Raw genomic sequence first — 20,411 nt, 5'->3', positions numbered from 1 at the left:
GGGACTGGAAGCCTGTTCCCAGGGGCTGCTGGCCATGGGGCCTCTCCAACAGGGCAGCTGGCTTCATGCACATGCCAGCCAAGAGGGAAACAGCAAGATGGAAGCCTCAGACTCTTGTGCCCCAGTCCCAGGAAAGCCTCTTCCCTATGCTGGTTAGAAGCCAGCCCCAGGGGCAGCCCCACTGGAAGGAAGGGCACTGTCCAGGGCGTGGGCTGGGAGAGGGCCCCTGGCCATGGTGGCCGAGGATGGGCGCGGCTGGCATGGGGGTGAGGCCCCTGTCAACAGCAGGGCAGCACCTCAAGGCTAGCGCGCGCGGTCCTTGCCTGCAGGGGGCACTGCCATCCCCTGGGGACAGGGCTCCTGGGTGAAGCTCGTGCCCAGGACAGGCCTCCGCCCAGAGCGGCCCTGGAGGGTCCTCCTGTGCGCACGGCCTCCCCCAGGGCGCTTCTCCCGGAGGCAGGCGGACAGCTGCCCGGCGGGTGCGCGCACCGTCCGCACGGGCTCCCCCTCCCGGTGGTGAGGCCCCCGAGCCAGGCCCCTTTGGGCTGGCACCAGGCAGGAGGTGCCCACCGCGCGGGGCGGGGCAGGAGTCCTCTCCTTTGGGTTCGGCAGTCCTTCTGCGGAGGGCTCTGAGCAGAGGCACGGGCCGGGCAGGTCCCCTCCTCTCCCTCACTCCCTCTCCGCTGTGGGGCCCACGCTGGGCTCCCTCCGCCGGAGGACCCCCCCTCCCCGCAGGTCTCCGCCACCTACGACGTGAGCAGGGCGCACCCACTTCGTGCTCCTGCAGGTAAAGGCCGACCCTCCCGCCCTCAGCCCAGGCTGCGCCGCGGGTGGGCAGGCACGGCCCTCGGGTCTAGACCAGGTTGGCTGCTCTGCGACCACAGGCGTCCGTGTGGGGTTCGATCCGCGGGGCGCCCCACCTGCCCGCCCCTCATCAACAAGACCCGCCCCTCACGCAGGTCCCGCCTCATCGCCCCGCCCCCGCCGCGGAGCCCCGCCCTTGCCACGCCCCTCACTGCCAGGTCCCGCCCTCATCTCCCCCGCCCCCGCCTCTGAGCCCCGCCCTCACCACCAGGCCCCGCCATTGCCACGCCCCTCACCGCCAGGTCCCGCCCTCAGCGCCACGCCCTCTCCGCAGCGTCCGCCCTCCGCTCCACGCCCCGCCCTCATCGCCAGGTCCCACCTCAGGTCCCGCGGGTTCTCGCCGGGGGACGCTGCGCAGGGGCGGGTCGGCGCCTCGGCTAGCCATTGGCAGAGGCCACCGCCTCTTGCTGTCAATCCCGGCGCCCGGCCTGGCCCCGCCCCCACGGCGGAGCGTCGTGGGACGCAGGGCCGCGGGGGCTGCCGGGACGGGTCCAAGATGGCCGGGCGCCTCGGTTCCGCTCCTGCCAGCGGCCGCGAACTCCATTCATTGCCGCGCTGCTGAGCGGCGCCGCCAGCCGGCCCGAGGGCTCCGGTCGCTGTCCCTGCGGGGTGGGAGATCGCCATGGCGACCCTGGAGAAGCTGATGAAGGCCTTCGAGTCCCTCAAGTCCTTCCAGCAGCAGCAGCAACAGCAGCAGCAGCCGCCGCCGCCTCCGCCGCCGCCACAGGCTCAGCCGCCCCCGCCGCAGCCGCAGCCGCAGCCCCCGCCGCCGCCCGGCCCGGCCGTGGCCGAGGAGCCGCTGCACCGTCCGTGAGTGCGGGCCCCGGCAGCTCCCCGCCTGTCCCTGCAGCCCGGGCCCGCAGCCACGGGGCCTCCGCGGACGGCACCTGCCCCTCCTGCCGCGGGACCGGCCCGGCCGCTCTCCGGCCCCTCGCGTGGGTCTCGGTTCGCCCGCGGGCAGGCGCAGCCTCTCCGGACGGCGCCCAGGCTGCCCCGGCCTCAGCCCCCCGCCTTCCTTTTCGTGCGAAGTTAGGGAAGGAACTTGCCGCCCTGTGTTTGCAAGGGACCGGGTGTGTTGTGAGCAGAACTCGGCAGAGCCAGGCCGCGTCCCGTGTGGCTTCCTCCGGCCACTTCCCTTCCCTCTCCTCCTGGGAGCGGGAGGGGGGCTGGGGGCGCCGGAGCGGAGAGCCGAGGGGTGCGCATGACGTCATGCCTTAGGGCTGGGCGGGTGCGGCCGCGGCCGGTGGAGACGCTCTTGCGCGGGCCCCTTGCAGCCCTGGGCTGGCGGCCGCCTCCCCGCACGCCGCCCCCCCCTCCCCGGGCACCCCCTCCACTTAGCGGGGACCGGGAGCATCAGCAGAGAGACCCGCTGCCCAAGCTCAGGCCTGGCCTGCACGCTCTTGAGTGAGTCCTGGTTGTGCAGGAAGGAAGGGGTGACCTACTTGGGTGGTGGTTATTAACAAGTGGGAAGTAATAAAGCCGACGGGGGGAGGGAGCTGATGCAGCCCCCTGCCCGCCCTCCTGGCGGTAATGACGCCGCGCGGGGGGAGAGGCCACCGCTGGGCGAAGGATGGACGTTGCACCGGGGTCGTCGCACAGCTTGCTGGACGCGGGTGTCTGCAGACCGCGGACGGCTCCCCGGAGCGTCCCTGCCGACATCCTGGTCCGGCCCGGGTACTGGGGGTCTCCCAGGCTTGTGCCTGCGAGGGTTTTTGAGACAGAAAAAGAGAGGCCGTCCGAGCACCTGGGCACAGACCCCGCGTACTGTCCCCCGAAGCCCCTGCGCTGCAGTCCGGCCCCCCCCCCCCATACCCCCCACCCCCCTGCGGCTTTCCCTTTGCTGACCTGCAGGTGTGCCAGACGGCAGCCCCTTTAAGGAGCTCACTGTTCAGACGGATCTCCTCTGTCATGTGTTCTTGTTCTTTATATTTCTGATATGGCCCTGCCGGTGTTCCGAGAGTTTAATTAGAAAAAATGTGGATTTGCGGAGTAATGTTGGCTTATCTGTTAGAATAAAATTTAGAAATAAATTATTTGTTGTTCTAAGAGGTGAAAAACCTGTTTGGCTACTTAGAGAAAAATTTAAAAAACAATTTTATTACTATTATAGATGACCACAACAAGCGATTTATAGTCACAACCCCTGGCGGACGGACTGCTGTGCCTCTCCAGGGGGTGCCTGTCAGCTCACACAGTGCCAGGCTCTTGTGTAAACCGAGCACCAGGGCTTTGGGTGGGAGCGAGATCTTACCGCTGCCCCTGGTGGCTTGGCCAGACGCTGTCCATCCTAAAGTGCGCCCTCTGTGCTTAGCTGATTTAACAGAGCCTGCCGAATTCCTTATCTTCAAACATGGGTATAAGGCGACTTCCTTCTAAAGTAGGCTTGAGGAGTAGATAGCTTCTGTTTCATTCGTTTATTTTAAGGTAATGTGTGACTGACTTATTTAAAATTATAATCTATTGTGTTTGCATAAGCAATACATTAATGTGATGCCAATTCCAAAGGTAACAATTAAAAATCTCACTCCCACTCCTTTCTCCCAAGTGCTTAACTGTTCCCAGAGGCAAGCACAGTGCACGTCCTCCCGTGAGTCCCTCCAGATGTAACCCGTGCGTAGATAAAGCTAGATTTTAAATTATTTAAAAACAAAAGTATTTCTTTTTTTATATATATATATTTTATTGATTTTTTACAGAGAGGAAGGGAGAGAGATAGAGAGTTAGAAACATCGATGAGAGAGAAACATCGATCAGCTGCCTCCTACACATCTCCCACTGGGGATGTGCCCGCAACCAAGGTGCATGCCCCTGACCGGAATCGAACCTGGGACCTTTCAGTCCGCAGGCTGACGCTCTATCCACTGAGCCAAACCGGTTTCGGCAAAAACAAAAGTATTTCAACAGAGTAACTTTTAAAGGTTCTTAGCATGCTCTGAAGTAAACTGCATTAGGCCTAATTATTGTTCTATTAACTAAAATGCACATATATCATATTATTTATGTATTTTGCTGTTGAGAACGCAGGTATTCATAAATTTTGAGTAACAAACTCATTGATTACAAGTTTGGATCTTGGCATTTCTTGTTTCTGATGCTTCAGCTGAAAAATCCGTTCCCCAAAGTAAGATTTGGCAGAAGCAATTTAGAAAGTGCCTGTCTGTTTTTATGGCTCTTGCTCTGTGTTTTAATCTGTGGCTTGCATAAGTGGTACATGAAGAGCAGTGCTCCCCGAGCCAGGCAGTGTGCGGAGCTGTGGTGTCACCGCCACGCGGGGCCGCACTGGGATCTGAGCGCCTGCTCTTGGCTGGCTCCACGGAGCAGGCAGGGTCCTGTGTGGGACTGGCAGGCAGGGCGCCCGAGCTTGGCAGGCAGTTGACATTTGCTTCTGACACTTTCTCCTTCTCCTTCAGATTCCCACCTCGTTTCCCCCCCCCCACTGTAATTGTCTACTCACCAATAAATACTCACTGAGCATCCACGTATGGGAGGCGCTGTCCTCACAGGTGCAGGCCGCAGCCGCGGGCGGAGAGAGCTGCGCGCAGGGAGCTTTCCTGCTCCTGAGGGACGCGGGGAGGGACGGTAAATACGCAGGAGGAGGAGCAGCAGAGCAGGCCAGGGGCGGGCAGCGTCAGGTCAGTAAGGTGTCCACGGGGGGGGTGGCTTTGAGTAAATGACTGAAGTGGTCAAGGAAATAGCCGTGAGGCGTGGGGGACGGGCATTCCAGGCAGGGGAACAGGCCCAAAGAGGAAGAGCACAGAAGTCAGTTTGGCTGATTGAATTAGTGAGAGGGAAACTCTTTTAAAAGATTTTTTATTGAATGTAGAGAGGGAGAGGGAGAGAGAAACATCAGTGATGAGAATCATGGACTGGCTGCCTCCTGCACGCCCCACACTGGGGATCAAGCCTGCAACCCGGGCCTGTGCCCTGACCAGGAATCAAACCCTGGCCTCCTGGTGCATAGGTTGACATTCCATCCCTGAGCCACACCTGCTGAGCAGACAGGGAACTCTTGGTAGGAGGTGAGGTCAGAGAGGTAGGAGGAGGCCCAGCCATTCAGGGCCTCCCCTGTAGTTGGAGTAAAGGCGCTGGCATGTATTCTCAATGAGATAGGAAGGCATCGGAGTGTTTGGTCAGGGACCGGCAGGACTCCAGTTCCATTTCACAGTGAACACTGGTGAGCACAGTGAGGGGAGCATGGGCGGCCCAGCTGGTAGGAAGCCTGCAGTGTCCGGGGTAGGTGTGGTGGGTTCTGCCAGGACGTTGGCCGAGGCGAGGTGACGGAGAAGGGACTGATTCAAAGGCAGGGCCACTAGGACCTTTTAGTTTAGCTGTAGGTGGTGTTATCAGTTAGGATTATATTCAACTGCATCTAACAAAACCCTACTGCAGTAGCTTGCACAGGTAAGAGTTTATTGTCTTTTTGAGGAAGATTAGGGACCCAGACTGGTACACTCACTTTGAAGCCCTTGTCCTCATTCTGTCCCATTTTTTAGTTATTTGTCTGTTGTCAAATTGTAACAGTTCTTTAATTAGTCTGGATACTAGACTCTTGTCAGATACTAGAGGCCTGGTGCACGAGATTCTGCACTGGAGGGGGGTGGGGTGGGAGGAAAGCGTGTCACTCAGCCTGGCCTGTGCCCTCTTGCAGTCCAGGACCCCCGGGAGGTGGGGGGGGCGGGGCGGGAGGGGAGGGCGGGGATTGGGCCTAAGCCGGCAGGCAGACATCCCTCTCGCAGTCCAGGGCTCTCACAGTCTGGGACCCCTCGCTCCTTATCAGCTGCCTGCAGTGGAGGCAGGAGAGACCTCCCCACCACCGCCGCAGGGCTTGTGGCTGATGCTCACTTCTGGCTGAGCAGTGCTCCCAATATGGGAGCACACTGACCACCAGGGGGCAGCTCCAGGATTGAGGGTCTTCCCCCTGGTGGTCAGTGCACGTCATAGCGACTGGTCGTTCTGCTGTTTGGTCGATTTGCATATTATGCTTTTATTATATAGGAGGATAGGATAGGATTTGTAAAAATGTTCTCTCTTTCTGTGGGTTTTCTCTTTACTTTCTTTATAGTGTCCTTTGAAGCAAAAATGTTTTTAATTTTTTAAAAATTATCTTTATTGTTGATTTTCCCCCGCCCTCACTGAAAAGTTTTTAATTTGGATGAACTCACCCAGTTTTCTATTTTATCTTTGGTTGCTGTACTTTAGTTGTTATACCTCAAAAAATGTTGCCTAACTCAGGGTCACAGAGATTTATTACTCCTGTGTTTTCTTATAAGAATTTTAGAGTTCTAACTTATACTTTTAGGTCTTATCCGTCTTTTTAAAAAAAATGTTTTTATTGATTTTTAGAGAGAGAGGAAGGGAGAGGGAGAGATAGAAACATTGATGAGAGAGAAACACCAATGAGAGAGAAACATTGATTGGCTGCCTCCTGCACGCCTCCTGCTAGGGATTGAGCCCAAAACCCAGGCATGTGCCCTGACTGGGAATCGAACCAGCAACCTCCTGGTGCGTGGGTCAATGCTCAGCCACTGGGTCACACCAGCTGGGCAGGTCTTATCCATCTTGGGTTAATTTTTATTTTTTTACTTTTATATTTTGGTGCACCGTTCCTGGAGGTACTGCAATACCAGGTTGATGCATGGAGTGGACAGAACAAGCTCCTATTCCATCTCCTAATCCCCAAAATCCATTTAATATATTTTCCTCGGATAGAGGACGTATCAGATATTAAACTGATAAGAACAGATACTACACTTGATCTTAGCCAAAGGCTGGGAAGTGATGGGCTAATGTTTATATGTGGTACAAGATAAGGGTCCAGCTTCATTCTTTTGCATGTGGATATGTAGTTATCCCAGCATCGTTTGTTGAAAAGATTATTCTTCCCCATTAAGTTGTCTTGGCACCTTGTTGGAAATTAATAGCCCATGACTGTATGGATTTATTTCTGGACTCTCAATTCTATTCCATTGGTCTGTATACTATCCTCCACAGTACTGTATAGTTTTGTATCACAATTTCAAATTTTGTGAGTCCTCCAACTTTGTTTTTTTCAAGATAGTTTGGCTGTCTGTGCCCGTTGCATTTCCATGGATTGTCAGTTCCTGTAAAGCCAGCTGGGTTCTGACAGGGATGGCATTGAATCTGTACATCAGTTTGGGGCGTATTGGCATCTTAGCAATAGTTAGTCTTGTGATCCATGAATATTGGCAAACTTTTTCTGCAAATGGTCAGATAGTAAATAATATATCAGGTGTTGTGGGCATGTTTCTGCTGTAGCTTCTCAACTCTGCCATTGTGGAGTAAAAGCAGCCAGAGGCAATATGTAAACTCTTGAGTGTGGCTGTGTTCCAACAGGCTTTTACTAATGAAATTGAAATTTGAACTTCATATAATTTTCATGTCATGAAATATTATTTGTTTTCTTTTTTGTCAACCATTTAAAAATGTAAAGGAATTCTTAGCTCATAGACAGGCCAAAAACAGGCAGGCTTTTTGCTTCAAAAGACATTATTAAGAAAGTAAAGAGAAAACCCACAGAAAGAACATTTTACAATCATATATCTGATAAGGGTCTAGTATCCAGGCTAATTAACGAACTGTTACAGTTCATCAGTACAGAGACAAGTCGCTGCTAGATTCAATATGATTAGACCACTTTGGGGAAAAATTCTTTTTCGGTTGTTTTTTGTTAGCTTAAAAATTATGAAAGTTACACATGTACATGGTAAAGACATCTTCAAACAGCACAGAAGATGACAAAGTCCTGCTGTAGTCTCAGTCCCTGAAGAGAACAATTATTAAATATCTTTTGCCTTCTTCCTGGGTTTTTTTAATGCATATACAATCATTTAAATGTGTCTCTTTTTTTTTTGCATGACTGAGCTCACACCGTATTTTTTCACTTACCAACATATCACAGACATTGTTCCATAGCAATACTTACAGGCCGAGCTCGGAGGCACCGCGGGTTCCCTCCGGACCACTGCAGGGAAGGGAGCGGCGCAGGAAAGCGAGTCGGGGTATTGTTGCTGGTGGAGGGTCTTGCCTCAGTTTGTAAATAGTGTGACACCTGTGCAGCGCAGTAAACCGAGGTGCATAGAGCGAGGCCGGCTCTGTGAGCCTTACTAACTGCTGTGTCACACTGTAGCGCTTATTTTTAAAAGGGCTTTTGGCCCTAGCCGGTGTGGCTCAGTGGATAGAGTGTTGGCCTGCAGACTGAAGGGTCCCAGGTTCGATTCCAATCAGGGGCACATGCCAGGTTGCGGGCTTGATCCCCAGTAGGGGGCAGGCAGGAGGCAGCTGGTCAGTGATCCTCTCTCATCATTGATGTTTCTATCTTTCCCTCTCTCTTCCTCTCTGAAATCAATGAAAATATATTTAAAACAAATAAAAGGGCTTTGGAGGTGTAAAGACAAAGGGCTCGCATTGGCCTGGCTTTCAAATGGGCGTGGACCTGTGTCTCCACCTTAAGGGCTCCACCCCTGCGACCCCCAGGCCTGCAAGGGAGCCACTCGGCACAGGACCGTGGGTCATAGATCCACCTCACTCAGACAGGGAGGGAAACAGGGCCCGGTGTGAGCTCCTGCTAATCCTGTGCGGGATGGAGTAAGCTCGGGTTCTAGACTCTGTTGGAGACAAGGATGCGTAGGTCCTGCTGCTCAGAGTGGCCCCAGGGCCGCAGTTGGGTGTCACGTGGGAGCTTATGAGAAGCGCAGTGCCGCTCTTGGACCTCCTGCGTCCGAATCTGCCTCTTGCCAGGTTCTGTGAGCAGCCCGTGTGCACGAGCTGCAGAAGCTCTGCTGGGGGGAGCGGGCCTCCGTGGGTGCGGGCAGTGCTGTCGCGCGCGGGGAGGGAGACTTGCTGGGGTGGGGCCAGGTGCAGCTGGGAGTGTAACTCCTGTCCTAGGGCCATTGAGCGTTTGTGTAGCTGCAGACAAGTTGTGACACTGACTGGTGAGCTGGGCATTAAGAGCTCCCAGCTACTTGGGGGGAACTTCAGTGGGGAGCGGACTAGATGACCTACTGTGTGCCAGGCCCTGCTCTGGGCCTTGGGGTTACAGCAGCCAATAGAACCGATGGTGATAAATACTGTGGAGAAAGCAAAACAGGGTAAGGGGAGAGGGCTGTGCAGTTTTCTTTAGGGGATGCAGTGCACTGAGGGGACAGACACTGGGCAGAGGGGAGGCAGCGAGCCACCTGATGTGGAGGAAGAGCGTCCATGGGGGAGCCAGGGGTGTTCCTGGAGTAGGGAGGAGGCCAGTGCCCGAGGCGGAAGGAAGGGCAGGAACGGGTGATGAGTTAGAGGCCAGGGTTAGAGCGAGGCTCAACCACCGGGCCCTGTGCTCCAGTGCGAGGACTTGGGCTTTACGCTGGCTGGAGGCAAACTTGGAAAGTTCACTTTGATGACCCCAGTGACACTGAGTCACATGGTCATTGCGGGTGGGAATGCAGAGCTCTGCCTACCCCGCGAGCAGCGGCGCCCCTGGGCATTTGTCCCGGAGAACGCAGGGCACGGGAAACCTGGGCTCGGAGCAGCTTTCTTCCTAAAAGCCAAACCCTGGCCTCCACTTCGATGTCCTGCAACAGGTGACTAGTGGCTCTACTCAGAGTAAGGAGTGAGCTCCCGGCACACGCCATCCCAAGACCCGCACACTGTGATTCTGTTTGCCTATCAGTTTTGAAATGACACAGTTTCAGGACTGGAGGCTGCCGGGAGCCAGTCCATCCTTGCTGTTTCAAGGGACCTGGCATATATGGCATACTGTTCTTAATATGTTTGCTCACCTTCTTGGCACTGTGTGTTTTAACCAAGGTCACCTCTCTGAGAAAGGTTGTTTCCCCAGGTAGGGATTTTCCCCTGAAGTTAGGGAGGGAATAAAACCCCTTAACTAAGTGCCAGGCGGGTAATTAATCACTTTAACTACGAACAATCATGCTTAAGCTACATAAGCTTTACTCCCTGGAATGGAGATAAGAAACGCCCTAACCTTTGGAATAGAGATTGATAGGATTGGAATCAACTGGTATAAATACAGATGTAACAAGACAACAGGACACAGAACCTAGACATAGAACCTAGACACAGAACCTACACAGAACCTAGAGACAGAAGAACTTCGCTGGAGAGAACATGGCAAAGATCCTGGACAGAAACTGGCCTCAGAACCTAGAGACAGAACCTAGCGAGAGAACCTGGCTAAAGAACCTAGAGACAGAACCTGGCTACAGAACCTGGATAGAACATGGCAAGAGAACCTGACTAGAACCTGGTGACTGAACCTGGCTGGAGAACCTAGCGAGGGAACATGGCTACAGAACCTGGCTGGAGAACCTAGCAAGAGAACATGGACACAGAACCTGGCTAGAGATCCTGAACAGAACTTCGCTGGAGATCCTGACCAGAACTTGGCTAGAGATCCTGGCTAGGCTGCTGATCAACTGAATGCTGTCTCCATGTCATTCCTTCTTCGCCGACTCCGTCCACACCTTTGGGGACCCCTGGACCTGCTGGGGCAGGACCCCAGCAGGAGGCCAGATGGGTGGTGCTGGCTTAGGGATGGGGTGGGTGGGGGTGCGAGGGAGAGAGGCCACTCCAGGCTCCTTGTGGAGTCTGGGCCTGGGGACAGGGAGTCGGCAGGAAGCTGCAGTGGGGGGTGAGGGGTAGGGGTGGGGGGAGTGTCAGGTCCGGGATCTCTTTGGAGGAAGAGCTGTCGGCATTTGCAGGCAGAGTGTTTGAAATTTGAGATGTGATTATAAAATGGACCATTTCAAAGTGTGCAGTTTAGTGGTTCGTGCTGTACTCACAGGGCTCTGTAGCCCTCACCACGATCACTTCCCTGTCCTGCCCAGTCCCCGCCACCGCTCATCTAGTTGGTCTCTGGATTTGCCCTTCGGGACGTGGCTTATGCTGGGATCACACAGCCTGGGCCTGCGTCCGCTCCCTCGCTTGGGTACAGACGGAGCTTGAGCGGCCCTTTCAGTGGTGCAGCCATTACTGGAGTCAGTCAGCCCACTGGTAAGAGGGCTTTCTTTCATGCCCTTTTCTGGGATGCAGACTACAGACAGAACTCTTACCCCTGCTTCCCCGGACCAAGCACCACTGGTGTGTTGTGTTGTTTTGTTTTGTAATCTTTATTGTTGGAGGTATAAATCTGTCCCTTTTTATTCCCCATTGAACCCCTCCAGCCACCCCCCCCACCCCCCGCCCCAGGCCTTCAGCGCCCCACTGTCTGTGTCCGTGGGTGATGCCTATAGCCTGCTAGTTCTTTGGTTGATCATCTCCCACCCCCCACCCTCCCCCGCCTTCCCTCTGAGATCCCGCACTCTGTCCCCTGCTTCCATGTCTCTGGATCCACTCTGTTCATCAGTTTAGTTGGTTGATTAGATTCCACCTCTGAATGAGATCACGTGGCACTACTGTTACTTTGAAGTTGCGCATGAAACACAATTCCCAAATGGCCTGGGTGTCCATCCCTGGTGTGAAAACCTTCCTGACGCCCTCTGATTTTCTGGGGACGCTCCCCCACTGTTGTAGGCTTGTGTGGGGAATCAGGAGCCCTGGAGCCCAGCTCTGCTGTGCGCGGGGTGGGAACACATGGGAGTGCTGCGCCCGGTCGCCTGGCGCGACTTCCATTCCCCGGGGCCCAGGCCTCCCCCGCCCCCTCTCCCCTGGGCCGCAGTACACAGTCTGACACTCCGAGTTTGGTGGGAGGGCGGGCTCCCCTCGTGGCATTGCCCCTGGCTGGCGGTTTCAGCCTGACTGTCCTGCTGCAGCAAGGGCTGTGGCTGCCTCCCCGGCTGTGTGCTTCTCGCAGCTGCTCACTGCGCAGTGCGAGGGGCTCAGGGAGGGCGTGTGTATGTTGAAGGTGACGTTAAAATGACTGCTTCGCCTGAAATGGCTGCAGTCAGGACTGCTCCGGCCCTATTCATCCAGCACTCACCCTGTGCAGCCAGGTCCTGCCCAGAGCAAGTCGCCGCCATTTCCACCTCAGTTTCCATGCTTGTGGAATGTGTGGAATGAGTCAGTTTGATGTATCATTTCATCAGCCTAATCAGTTTCATGGGGGAACAAAGTCGTTACAGTGTTTTGAACTTCAGGTTTATTTATTGGACAAAATTAGGGAGGGAAGAGGTCTTTTGAGCAGGGACCATAGAATGTACAAGCACTGAGCTTGGTGCACGACCAAAACAGGGATTCCTTCCAGGGGCCAGTCCCTGGAGCTTTGGGAATGTTGACCCAGAATGGAGGTTGGAACGTGGCTGAGGCCAAGTTGGAAGGGGCCTTGTTCCCGGCGGCGGAAGGTCTCACCACGTCCTGTCTTTGGCGGTCAGTTTGCTTCACTGGCTCAAGTTCTGGCACATGGACCAGGGCACGCAGGTCCTAATGGAACAGGGCGGGCCTTGCGAGCCGTGCGGTATTGCTTATTGCTAACTATATTTTCTTGGTTTACCACACATGTGAGGAGAGAGACAGAGTTCTTGTGAAAACTCAGATTTGTGTCTGTCACTTCTAAGAAGATGGAGAGATGCCCACGGCCCGGCCCGCTGCCCGTCAGGCTGGCGACAGGGCGAAGCCTGGGCTTTCCCTCCTTTCGGGTCTACTGACTGCTGAGTTGTGCCCGTGGGCACCCTGCACGTCATTAACGACACGTGCTGCTGCTGTGAGCGCTGTCACAATAAGTGCAGGGAGCGTTGTGTGCGCCATAAACACTTTAATTTTGCAACCTGCGGGGACACTCCTTCCCTCGCCTACGGCGGACTCAGCCTTCAGCAGGGCGGGCTCTTCCTGAACCAGGTGAGCTCAGTGTGTCCCCAGGCTGCACTCTGGCAGCCATGCCAGCTGGTCAGGGTCAGCCACCCAGGACACCTGGCTACCGCCTCACGTTGCTGAGCCTGTTCCGTTCCCGCTGCGGAAGCCGAGCGGAGGGACTTACCACGCGTCACCACTGCCTACCTTTCGAGCTTGGAGGCAGAGGCTGGAACCACAGGATGAGGTTCTGTTAGATTCTGACTTGGCTGAATCCCCGGGTCATGCATTTCTATTCTGACCATCGTTTGATTGTGAGATCCACTTAGTCCAGTGTTTGCCAGCCTTGTTCTCGTTACCAGCCCCTAAGGAATCATTTCAGACCCTGTGTAGGCGACTGCCGCGTTGAGGGGCTACGCCCCAGACAGCCTGGAGTCTGGGCTTGTGAACTCAGTTCACTTAAGGCCAGGGGCAGATTTTCACTTTGGAAATCAAAGAGTAATGGGGGAGTTCATTTGCTTTCTAAAATGCTTAAATTCATCAGTGTTCTTTTACTTTCTTGATGGCTGCCTTAAACTAGGAAAACCTAGTGTTAGGAACCCTACTCATCCCGTGTACGCCGGATGCTCAAGGCCACTCTGAGTGTGGGAATCCTAGTCAGGGTGTTCAGGGCCCGTTTCCTGTACGCAGGTGCAAAAGCAGGGACGCGGCAGTCTGTGCACGGTGCGGCTGCTCTCCTGTAACCCAGAAGACAGGCCACTGTTCGCAGGAGGCCTCCTTTGTCTGAGTTAGCCGATGGCGTGTTACTGACCGGCTGGTGTGCGGCTGCTTTCCATGGCTCCTATGTTGGCGGCTGCTTTGTGGGAGGACGTATTACTAACCAGCTGAGGCGAGGCTGTTTTGCTAGGATGGCTCCTGTGTTTGCTACTGTATTAGCAAGGACTTCTTTGTGTTTGCTACTGTGTTAGCAAGAACTGCTTTGTCTAATGGCTCCTTCGTAGCAAGGGCTACTTGGGCTGCAATAAAGACTCCCTTATACGCCTACAATTTCTTATGTCTTCTCTGTCCGATACCCAGCGTCCAAGGAGGTCCAGCCCCTGGCACAGGGACTCAGACCCAACTGCTAGCAAAGGGGAGTAGGACGAAGGAGTGAGTGCTCCCACAATTAGTGCAGCCAGCAGGGCCAAGGAGAAACTTACTCTGACACTAAGCTGGTGTAAGAGAGACCGAATTGGTGGTTTAAAGGAGAGAGCACTTTAATTCTCACAGCGCTTTCTTCTTTCTTTTAAAAACAGGTATAATTTACATGTGGTAAAACGTACCCTTTTTAGTGCACAGCTCTGTGCAGTTTGACTAATGGATGAGCCATTAACTATGCCTGCAGTTGAGAACTGGAACAGTCCTGTCACCACGGGCATCCCCATGCCCAGGCCCCATGCCTTTTGGCTGTCACCTGCTGCTTGGGGCCTGGAAACTACCGATCACTTTTGTTCCTGTAGTTTTGTCTCTTCCAAAGCATCATGTAAATGACTTACCCAGTGTAGCCTTGAACCCGGCACATCGAGATCCACCCTGTGTGTGTGAACGGTGTGCCCTTCCCACTGCCAAGCAGTACAGTGTCCCGCCGTCTGGCCAGAGAGTTTGTTTTTCTGTCCGCCAGGTGAAGGACATTCGGGTTGCTTCTATTATAGAGCTTTTTTTTGTTTTTAAAAATATATTTTTATGGATTTTATAGAGAGTAAGGAAGAGAGAGAGAGAGAGAGAGAGAGAGAGAGAGGGAGAGAGAACATCAGTGATGAGAGAATCATTGATCAGCTGCCTCCTGCATGCCCCACACTGAGGATCAAGCCTGCAACCCAGGCATGTGCCCTGACTGGGAATCGAACTGATGGCCTCCTGGTTCATAGGTTGATGCCCAACCTCTGAGCCACGCTGGCCGGGCCTGTCATAGGGCTTTTGAAGTGGGTGGTTTGTGAGGACGGGGGTTGGGGGGGGCCTCAGCTTCTCGTGCTCACTTAGGGCCCAGGCTCTTTTCCTCCCGTTGCTCTGCAGCCGCTTGAAGCTTTATCTGTGTAAGCAGCAGCTGGGAGGAGGCAAAAGGGGAGAGGCTCAGGGCTAGACAGCACCCCGCATACCACCTCCTTCCCTGCTTCATCCGGGTGTCAGTCCCGTTCTGGCATGAGATGGGTGGGTGGGGGGTGGGAGGGGAACGGGACATGCGACACGCACTCTCCAGTCCCTGCGCCCTGGGCCTGGCTTCTCATTCAGGCCCTGGCTCTTCTCGCCTGGAACCCTGTCTGCCCTTGGTGGTCCCTGACTTCCCCTCGGGATGGTCTGCCCACCTGCTTCCCTGCCACAGCGCCGCGCCTTCGGAGGCCATGCCTGCAGCACCTGCACCTGCACGGCCGCACCTGCACGGGGCCGCACCTGCACGGGGCCGCACCTGCACGGGGGCCACACCTGCACGGCCGCACCTGCACAGGGCCGCACCTGCACGGCCGCACCTGCATGGGGGCCGCACCTGCACGGCCGCACCTGCACGGCCGCACCTGCACGGCCGCACCGCACGGCCGCACCTGCACAGCCGCACCTGCACGGCTGCACCTGCACGGCCGCACCTGCACGGGGGCCGCACCTACACGGCCTCACCTGCACAGCCGCACCTGCACGGGGGCCGCACCTGCACGGGGGCCGCACCTCTGCACGGGGGCCACACCTGCACGGGGCCGCACCTGCACAGCCACACCTGCACAGCCACACCTGCACGGGGGCTGCACCTGCACGGGGGCCACACCTGCACAGCCGCACCTGCACGGGGGCTGCACCTGCACGGTCCGCACCTGCACGGTCCGCACCTGCACGGGGGCCACACCTGCACAGCCGCACCTGCACGGGGGCCGCACCTGCACGGGGGCCGCACCTGCACGAGGGCTGCACCTGCACGGGGGCCGCACCTGCACGGGCCGCACCAGCATGGGGCCACACAGCGGGGCAGCCTGCTCCTCCAGGCGCACTGTTTGGAGCCTGAGGGCTGCGTTGGTCACAGTGTTTGTAGGTTAGCCGCCCTCCCCCCTGAAGTAACAGCATCTCCTCACACCCAGTAGTTTCCTGGTTTAGTCGTTTCTAGTTAGTGCCACACATTGGTGACTGCACTCACATTCGTGTCTGGCCGTGCTCCGGGAGCGGCGGCTTCTGCTTCCTCTGTGTGCGCGCCCCTCCCACCCCTCCCCGTCTCCATGGGCCTCCGTGAAGCCCCCTGGAGCCGTGGGGCAGGTACCTCGAGCCTGGGCTTCTGGGCCTGGCTTTGCACCCCCTCTCGTGGGCTGGGGAGTCTGAGGAGGAGGCTGTGCAGAAAGGCTCTGAGCAGGAGGCCCATTTCTATCTCGCGGTTGGGGAGATAGAAACGATGAGCCCGTGTCTGTAATTTATAACCGGGACCAAGTGTCTCCGTGAGCTGGGGAAAACCAGGTGCGTCAGGAGCATCCCCTGGCGTTGCCCCGGAGCATGTGGATGAGGAAGCCCGGGCTGAGCCCTCCGAGCCTCCCGGCCCTGACCTTACTCTGCCCCCCCACCCCCCTCGGACTGTGTGGTTCCTTCCGAGGCTGGTGCCATCAGGGATGGGAGCGGCAGGGGCAGGGGCAGGGGCAGCAGGGGCGGGGACGGCAGGGGCGGGGACAGCAGGGACGGGCAGCAAGAGGTGGGCGCTGGTTCAGCACAGCTCACTCCTTCCCTTCCTTTTCTTTCAGAAAGAAGGAGCTCTCAGCCACCAAGAAGGACCGCGTGAACCATTGTCTGACCATCTGTGAGAGCATCGTGGGCCAGTCGCTCAGGTAGGTGCCCTCGACTTCCAGCGCAGAAGCGCTTCATGCGTTTCATCTGTAACTGTGTCTCTCAGCCTTTCAAGGGCCCCTCCCTGGACTTCTCCCAGACACCAATGAGCAGCACCTCCTCCTTTTTTTGTTGTTGTTAATCCTCTTCCGAGAATATTTTTGCATTTATTTTTTTAAGAGTGGAAGGGAGGGGGAGATATAGAGAGAGAGATATTTATGTGAGAGAGACACATTGATTGATTGCCTTCCAGTGCCAGGGATCGAGCCTGCAATCAGGTACGTGCCCTTGACCAGGAACCGAACCCTCGGTCCCCGGGTTGATGCTCTGCCCACTGAGCCAAACTGGTCAGGGCTGCCCCCTTTTCATTCCCAGACTGTGTGAGCAGCATGTGTATATTTAATTGGCGCTCAGTAGCTGTGATCATTTAAAAATCATCTTCTCTTTGATATTTTACATTATTTTAGTCATTGGAACAAAGCGTGCCTGTCCAGTGATCAGACCCTTGCCTCGCTCTCTTTGGCACTGGGCCAGCCGGGGGTGGCCCTCAGGCTGCAAGATTCTCAGCGGTGTGGGCTGCTCTTGTGTAGTAATAACACGTAGCTTAACACACAAACACATTGTACAACTGTACAAAAATATGTTTTCTGTTTTTAGAAAAAAATGTTATATTCTTATTCTATACGTTGTTTTTGTTGTTGTTGTTCATCCTCACTGAGGAAGTTTTCCATTGATTTTTAGAGAGTGGAAGGGAGAGGGAGAGAGACACACACCGATGTAGGGAGACACATTGGCCGGTTGCTTCCTGCATGCCCCCAACTGGGTCTGAGATTGAGCCCGCAACCCAGCTACATGCTCTTTTTTTTTAAATTTTTATATTTTTATTGATGTCAGAGAGGAATGGAGAGAGAGAGAGAGAGAGAAGAGAGAGAAACATCAGTGACGAGAGAGAATCATTGATCGGCTACCTCCTGCACACCCCACACTGGGGATCGAACCTGCAACCTGGGCATGTGCCCTTGACTGGAATCAAACCTGGGACCCTTCAATCCGCAGGCTGATGCTCTAGCCACTGAGCCAAACCAGGTAGGGCCAGGTACGTCTATTGACTGTGATTGACCCCACGACCACTGACTGATGTTCCAACCGCTGAGCACACCTGCCAGGCGGGCCGTGCTGTCATGCTGTTTAAGGAGCGTGTTGAAGTCTGTAAGCACTTCGCTGGCCTTCACGGTGAACTTTCTGAGGGTCCTTTTCCTTTCCTCCATTCCCTTTCTGCTTGCCTCCTCTTCAGCTGCGTTCCTGCTCCAGTTCCAGCAGCCCCTGGGAGTCAGCTCCCAGGAACCCCTGCAGGAGCCGCGGTGCCATCCCCACTGCACCCGTGAGAGCTGTGTGCCAGCTCACCCACAGCCCTGGCGACATCGCAGCCTTTGCGCGGTGACATCACCAGGCCGTAGGCGTTTGCCAGCATTACAGTTTGAGGGGCCACTCGTATATGCGGTTCGCTGTTGACCAAAGCTGTCGTTAGGCTTGGCACGTTCCTGTAAGAACATGATTCACTTGTCAAATTGGCAAACATTAAAAACTACTTCGGGTTTTGTCAGTGGTGACGCAATCGTCTTAAAAGGCAATTTGGCAGAATACAATGCTTTAAACTAGGTCTGTGTTCCACTGGTTTCACTTCTGGTCTTAGCCTTAGGCAAGTGGGTAATGACATTGGTCTAGGGCAGTTTTTCATCCCGTTAGAAAATTAAAGCTAATCTCAGTGTTTGCCAGTAGGGGAGTTGAAAATTTAAGATGCATTTATAGAAAGGAATACTAGTTAACTTCATACAAGATGATTTACAGATATTTATGACCAGAAAAGATGCTAACAGTACTACAACTTCAGTAAGAAATTATGAAGGATTTTGCTTCTGGCTAAGATAAGTCAGTGGACAGGGTTTACCTTGCTGCCTAAAGCGATGGAAACAGATCAAGTGTTTGTAACAGTGGTTTTCGAGGCACTAGCATCAGAGCAGCAGTGCGGAGCCCGGGACACGCGGGAGCCGGTGACCCCCGGATGACTGCCCGAGGGAGCCCAGGCACCGTCCTGCTTGCTGGGTCCAGGAGACGGATTTGAGGTGTAAAAGGGATCGTGATATGTTATCCATCCCATGTTGCATAGTATTTTTGATACATTGGGTGAAGTGAAATGTAGCGTGAAGGTAATTTTCCGCCTCTTTTTGATGTCTGCGGTGTCTGTTAGGAAGCCCAAGTCCCACCAGGTCACCTGGTCTCTCTGTGGACAGCGCTGCTCTGAGCAGCATGGATGCTGGCCTGCGCCCGGGGCCTCCCTCTGCTCCCCTCTCCCGGGGCCTCCCTCCTCTACTCCCCTCACCCGGGGATTCCCTCCTCTGCTCCCCTCTCCCGGGGCCTCCCTCCTCTACTCCCCTCTCCCGGGGCCTCCCTCCTCTACTCCCCTCACCCGGGGATTCCCTCCTCTGCTCCCCTCTCCCGGGGCCTCCCTCCTCTACTCCCCTCTCCCAGGGCCTCCCTCCTCTACTCCCCTCTCCCAGGGCCTCCCTCCTCTACTCCCCTCACCCGGGGATTCCCTCCTCTACTCCCCTCTCCCGGGGCCTCCCTCCTCTACTCCCCTCACCCGGGGATTCCCTCCTCTACTCCCCTCTCCCGGGGCCTCCCTCCTCTACTCCCCTCTCCCGGGGCCTCCCTCCTCTACTCCCCTCTCCCGGGGCCTCCCTCCTCTACTCCCCTCACCTGGGGATTCCCTCCTCTACTCCCCTCACCCGGGGATTCCCTCCTCTGCTCCCCTCTCCCGGGGCCTCCCTCCTCTACTCCCCTCTCCCGGGGATTCCCTCCTCTACTCCCCTCTCCCGGGGCCTCCCTCCTCTGCTCCCCTCTCCCGGGGCCTCCCTCCTCTGCTCCCCTCTCCCGGGGCCTCCCTCCTCTGCTCCCCTCTCCCGGGGCCTCCCTCCTCTGCTCCCCTCTCCCGGGGCCTCCCTCCTCTGCTCCCCTCTCCCGGGGCCTCCCTCCTCTGCTCCCCTCTCCCGGGGCCTCCCTCCTCTGCTCCCCTCTCCCGGGGCCTCCCTCCTCTGCTCCCCTCTCCCGGGGCCTCCCTCCTCTGCTCCCCTCTCCCGGGGCCTCCCTCCTCTGCTCCTCACGCTGCACTGCCCGTGGGCGAGGCGGCTGCTCCCCTCTGTGTCCTGCTTCTATGGCTGACCATCGCTGAGGCCGCCCTTTGCTTTCTCCTGGGCTCTCTGACTGTCGGTGGGAATTGTGAGGGAGAGAGTGGGGGAACCCCATATCAGAGCATATCGGGTTGCGACCGTGACATGGCAGCCGACTTGCTGTGTGAGGCGCGGCGCCATTGTTCAGGGCCGTCCTGTCGGCGTGCTGCGCTTCCAGTGCTGAGGCACCAGTTTCGTGCCCGTGGCCCGTCACTGTATCTCTGTCTTGGCTGTGTTTAGTCTCCTGGATCTCGACAGCCTACACAGGCCCTTGGTTACACATGTTAAAATCACTCACAAACATTGCGAGAGTTCAGTGTGTGTGAGTGTGGCAGGGCCGACAGCCTGACCGTGGACACGTGGCGTCTGGTGAAGTCCAGCTGGACTTTAGGACACACGGGAAGCAAGATGGAAGGGAGTGAAGAGCTAGAGCGGGGACTGACTCGGTGGCAGGAATGTGGCTCAGTGGGTTGAGGGCCATCCTGTCCTCTGGAAGGTCCCTGGTTCAGTCCCGGTCAGGCACACGCTTGGACTGAGGGTTCCATCCAGGTCGGGCACCTCTGCAAGCCGCGCATTGACCCATTGATGTTCCTCACGTTGATGTTTCTCTCCCCGCCCCGCCCTTCCTCTCGCTTCCCTGAGCCCCTGAGCACGTTCCGGGCGGGCGGATTACAAAGAAGAATGCTGCAAGTCAGAGTCACCTGTGGCACAGAGCGGACGGCTGGCTGGGGCTCCAGTATTTCAAGC

General features: G+C 56.1%; 1 protein-coding gene across 1 annotated transcript in view; it reads left to right on the top strand.

The window, feature by feature from the left end:
• Window positions 1–1,343: 1,343 nt before the first annotated feature.
• Window positions 1,344–20,411, top strand: part of HTT (huntingtin) — a 99,617-nt gene continuing 80,549 nt past the window's right edge. Inside the window, exons 1-2 of the mRNA XM_081092472.1 lie at window positions 1,344–1,674; window positions 16,356–16,439. Coding sequence (XP_080948598.1) covers window positions 1,487–1,674; window positions 16,356–16,439 — 272 coding nt within the window. The 5' untranslated portion in view covers window positions 1,344–1,486. The remainder of the gene's footprint in view (window positions 1,675–16,355; window positions 16,440–20,411) is intronic.

Source organism: Myotis nattereri (genome assembly GCF_964212035.1).
Source record: "Myotis nattereri genome assembly, chromosome: 1".
Classification (NCBI taxonomy): Eukaryota; Metazoa; Chordata; class Mammalia; order Chiroptera; family Vespertilionidae; genus Myotis; species Myotis nattereri.
The sequence above is the reverse complement of the archived record's forward strand: the minus strand, read 5'-3'. Positions and strand labels throughout refer to the sequence as shown.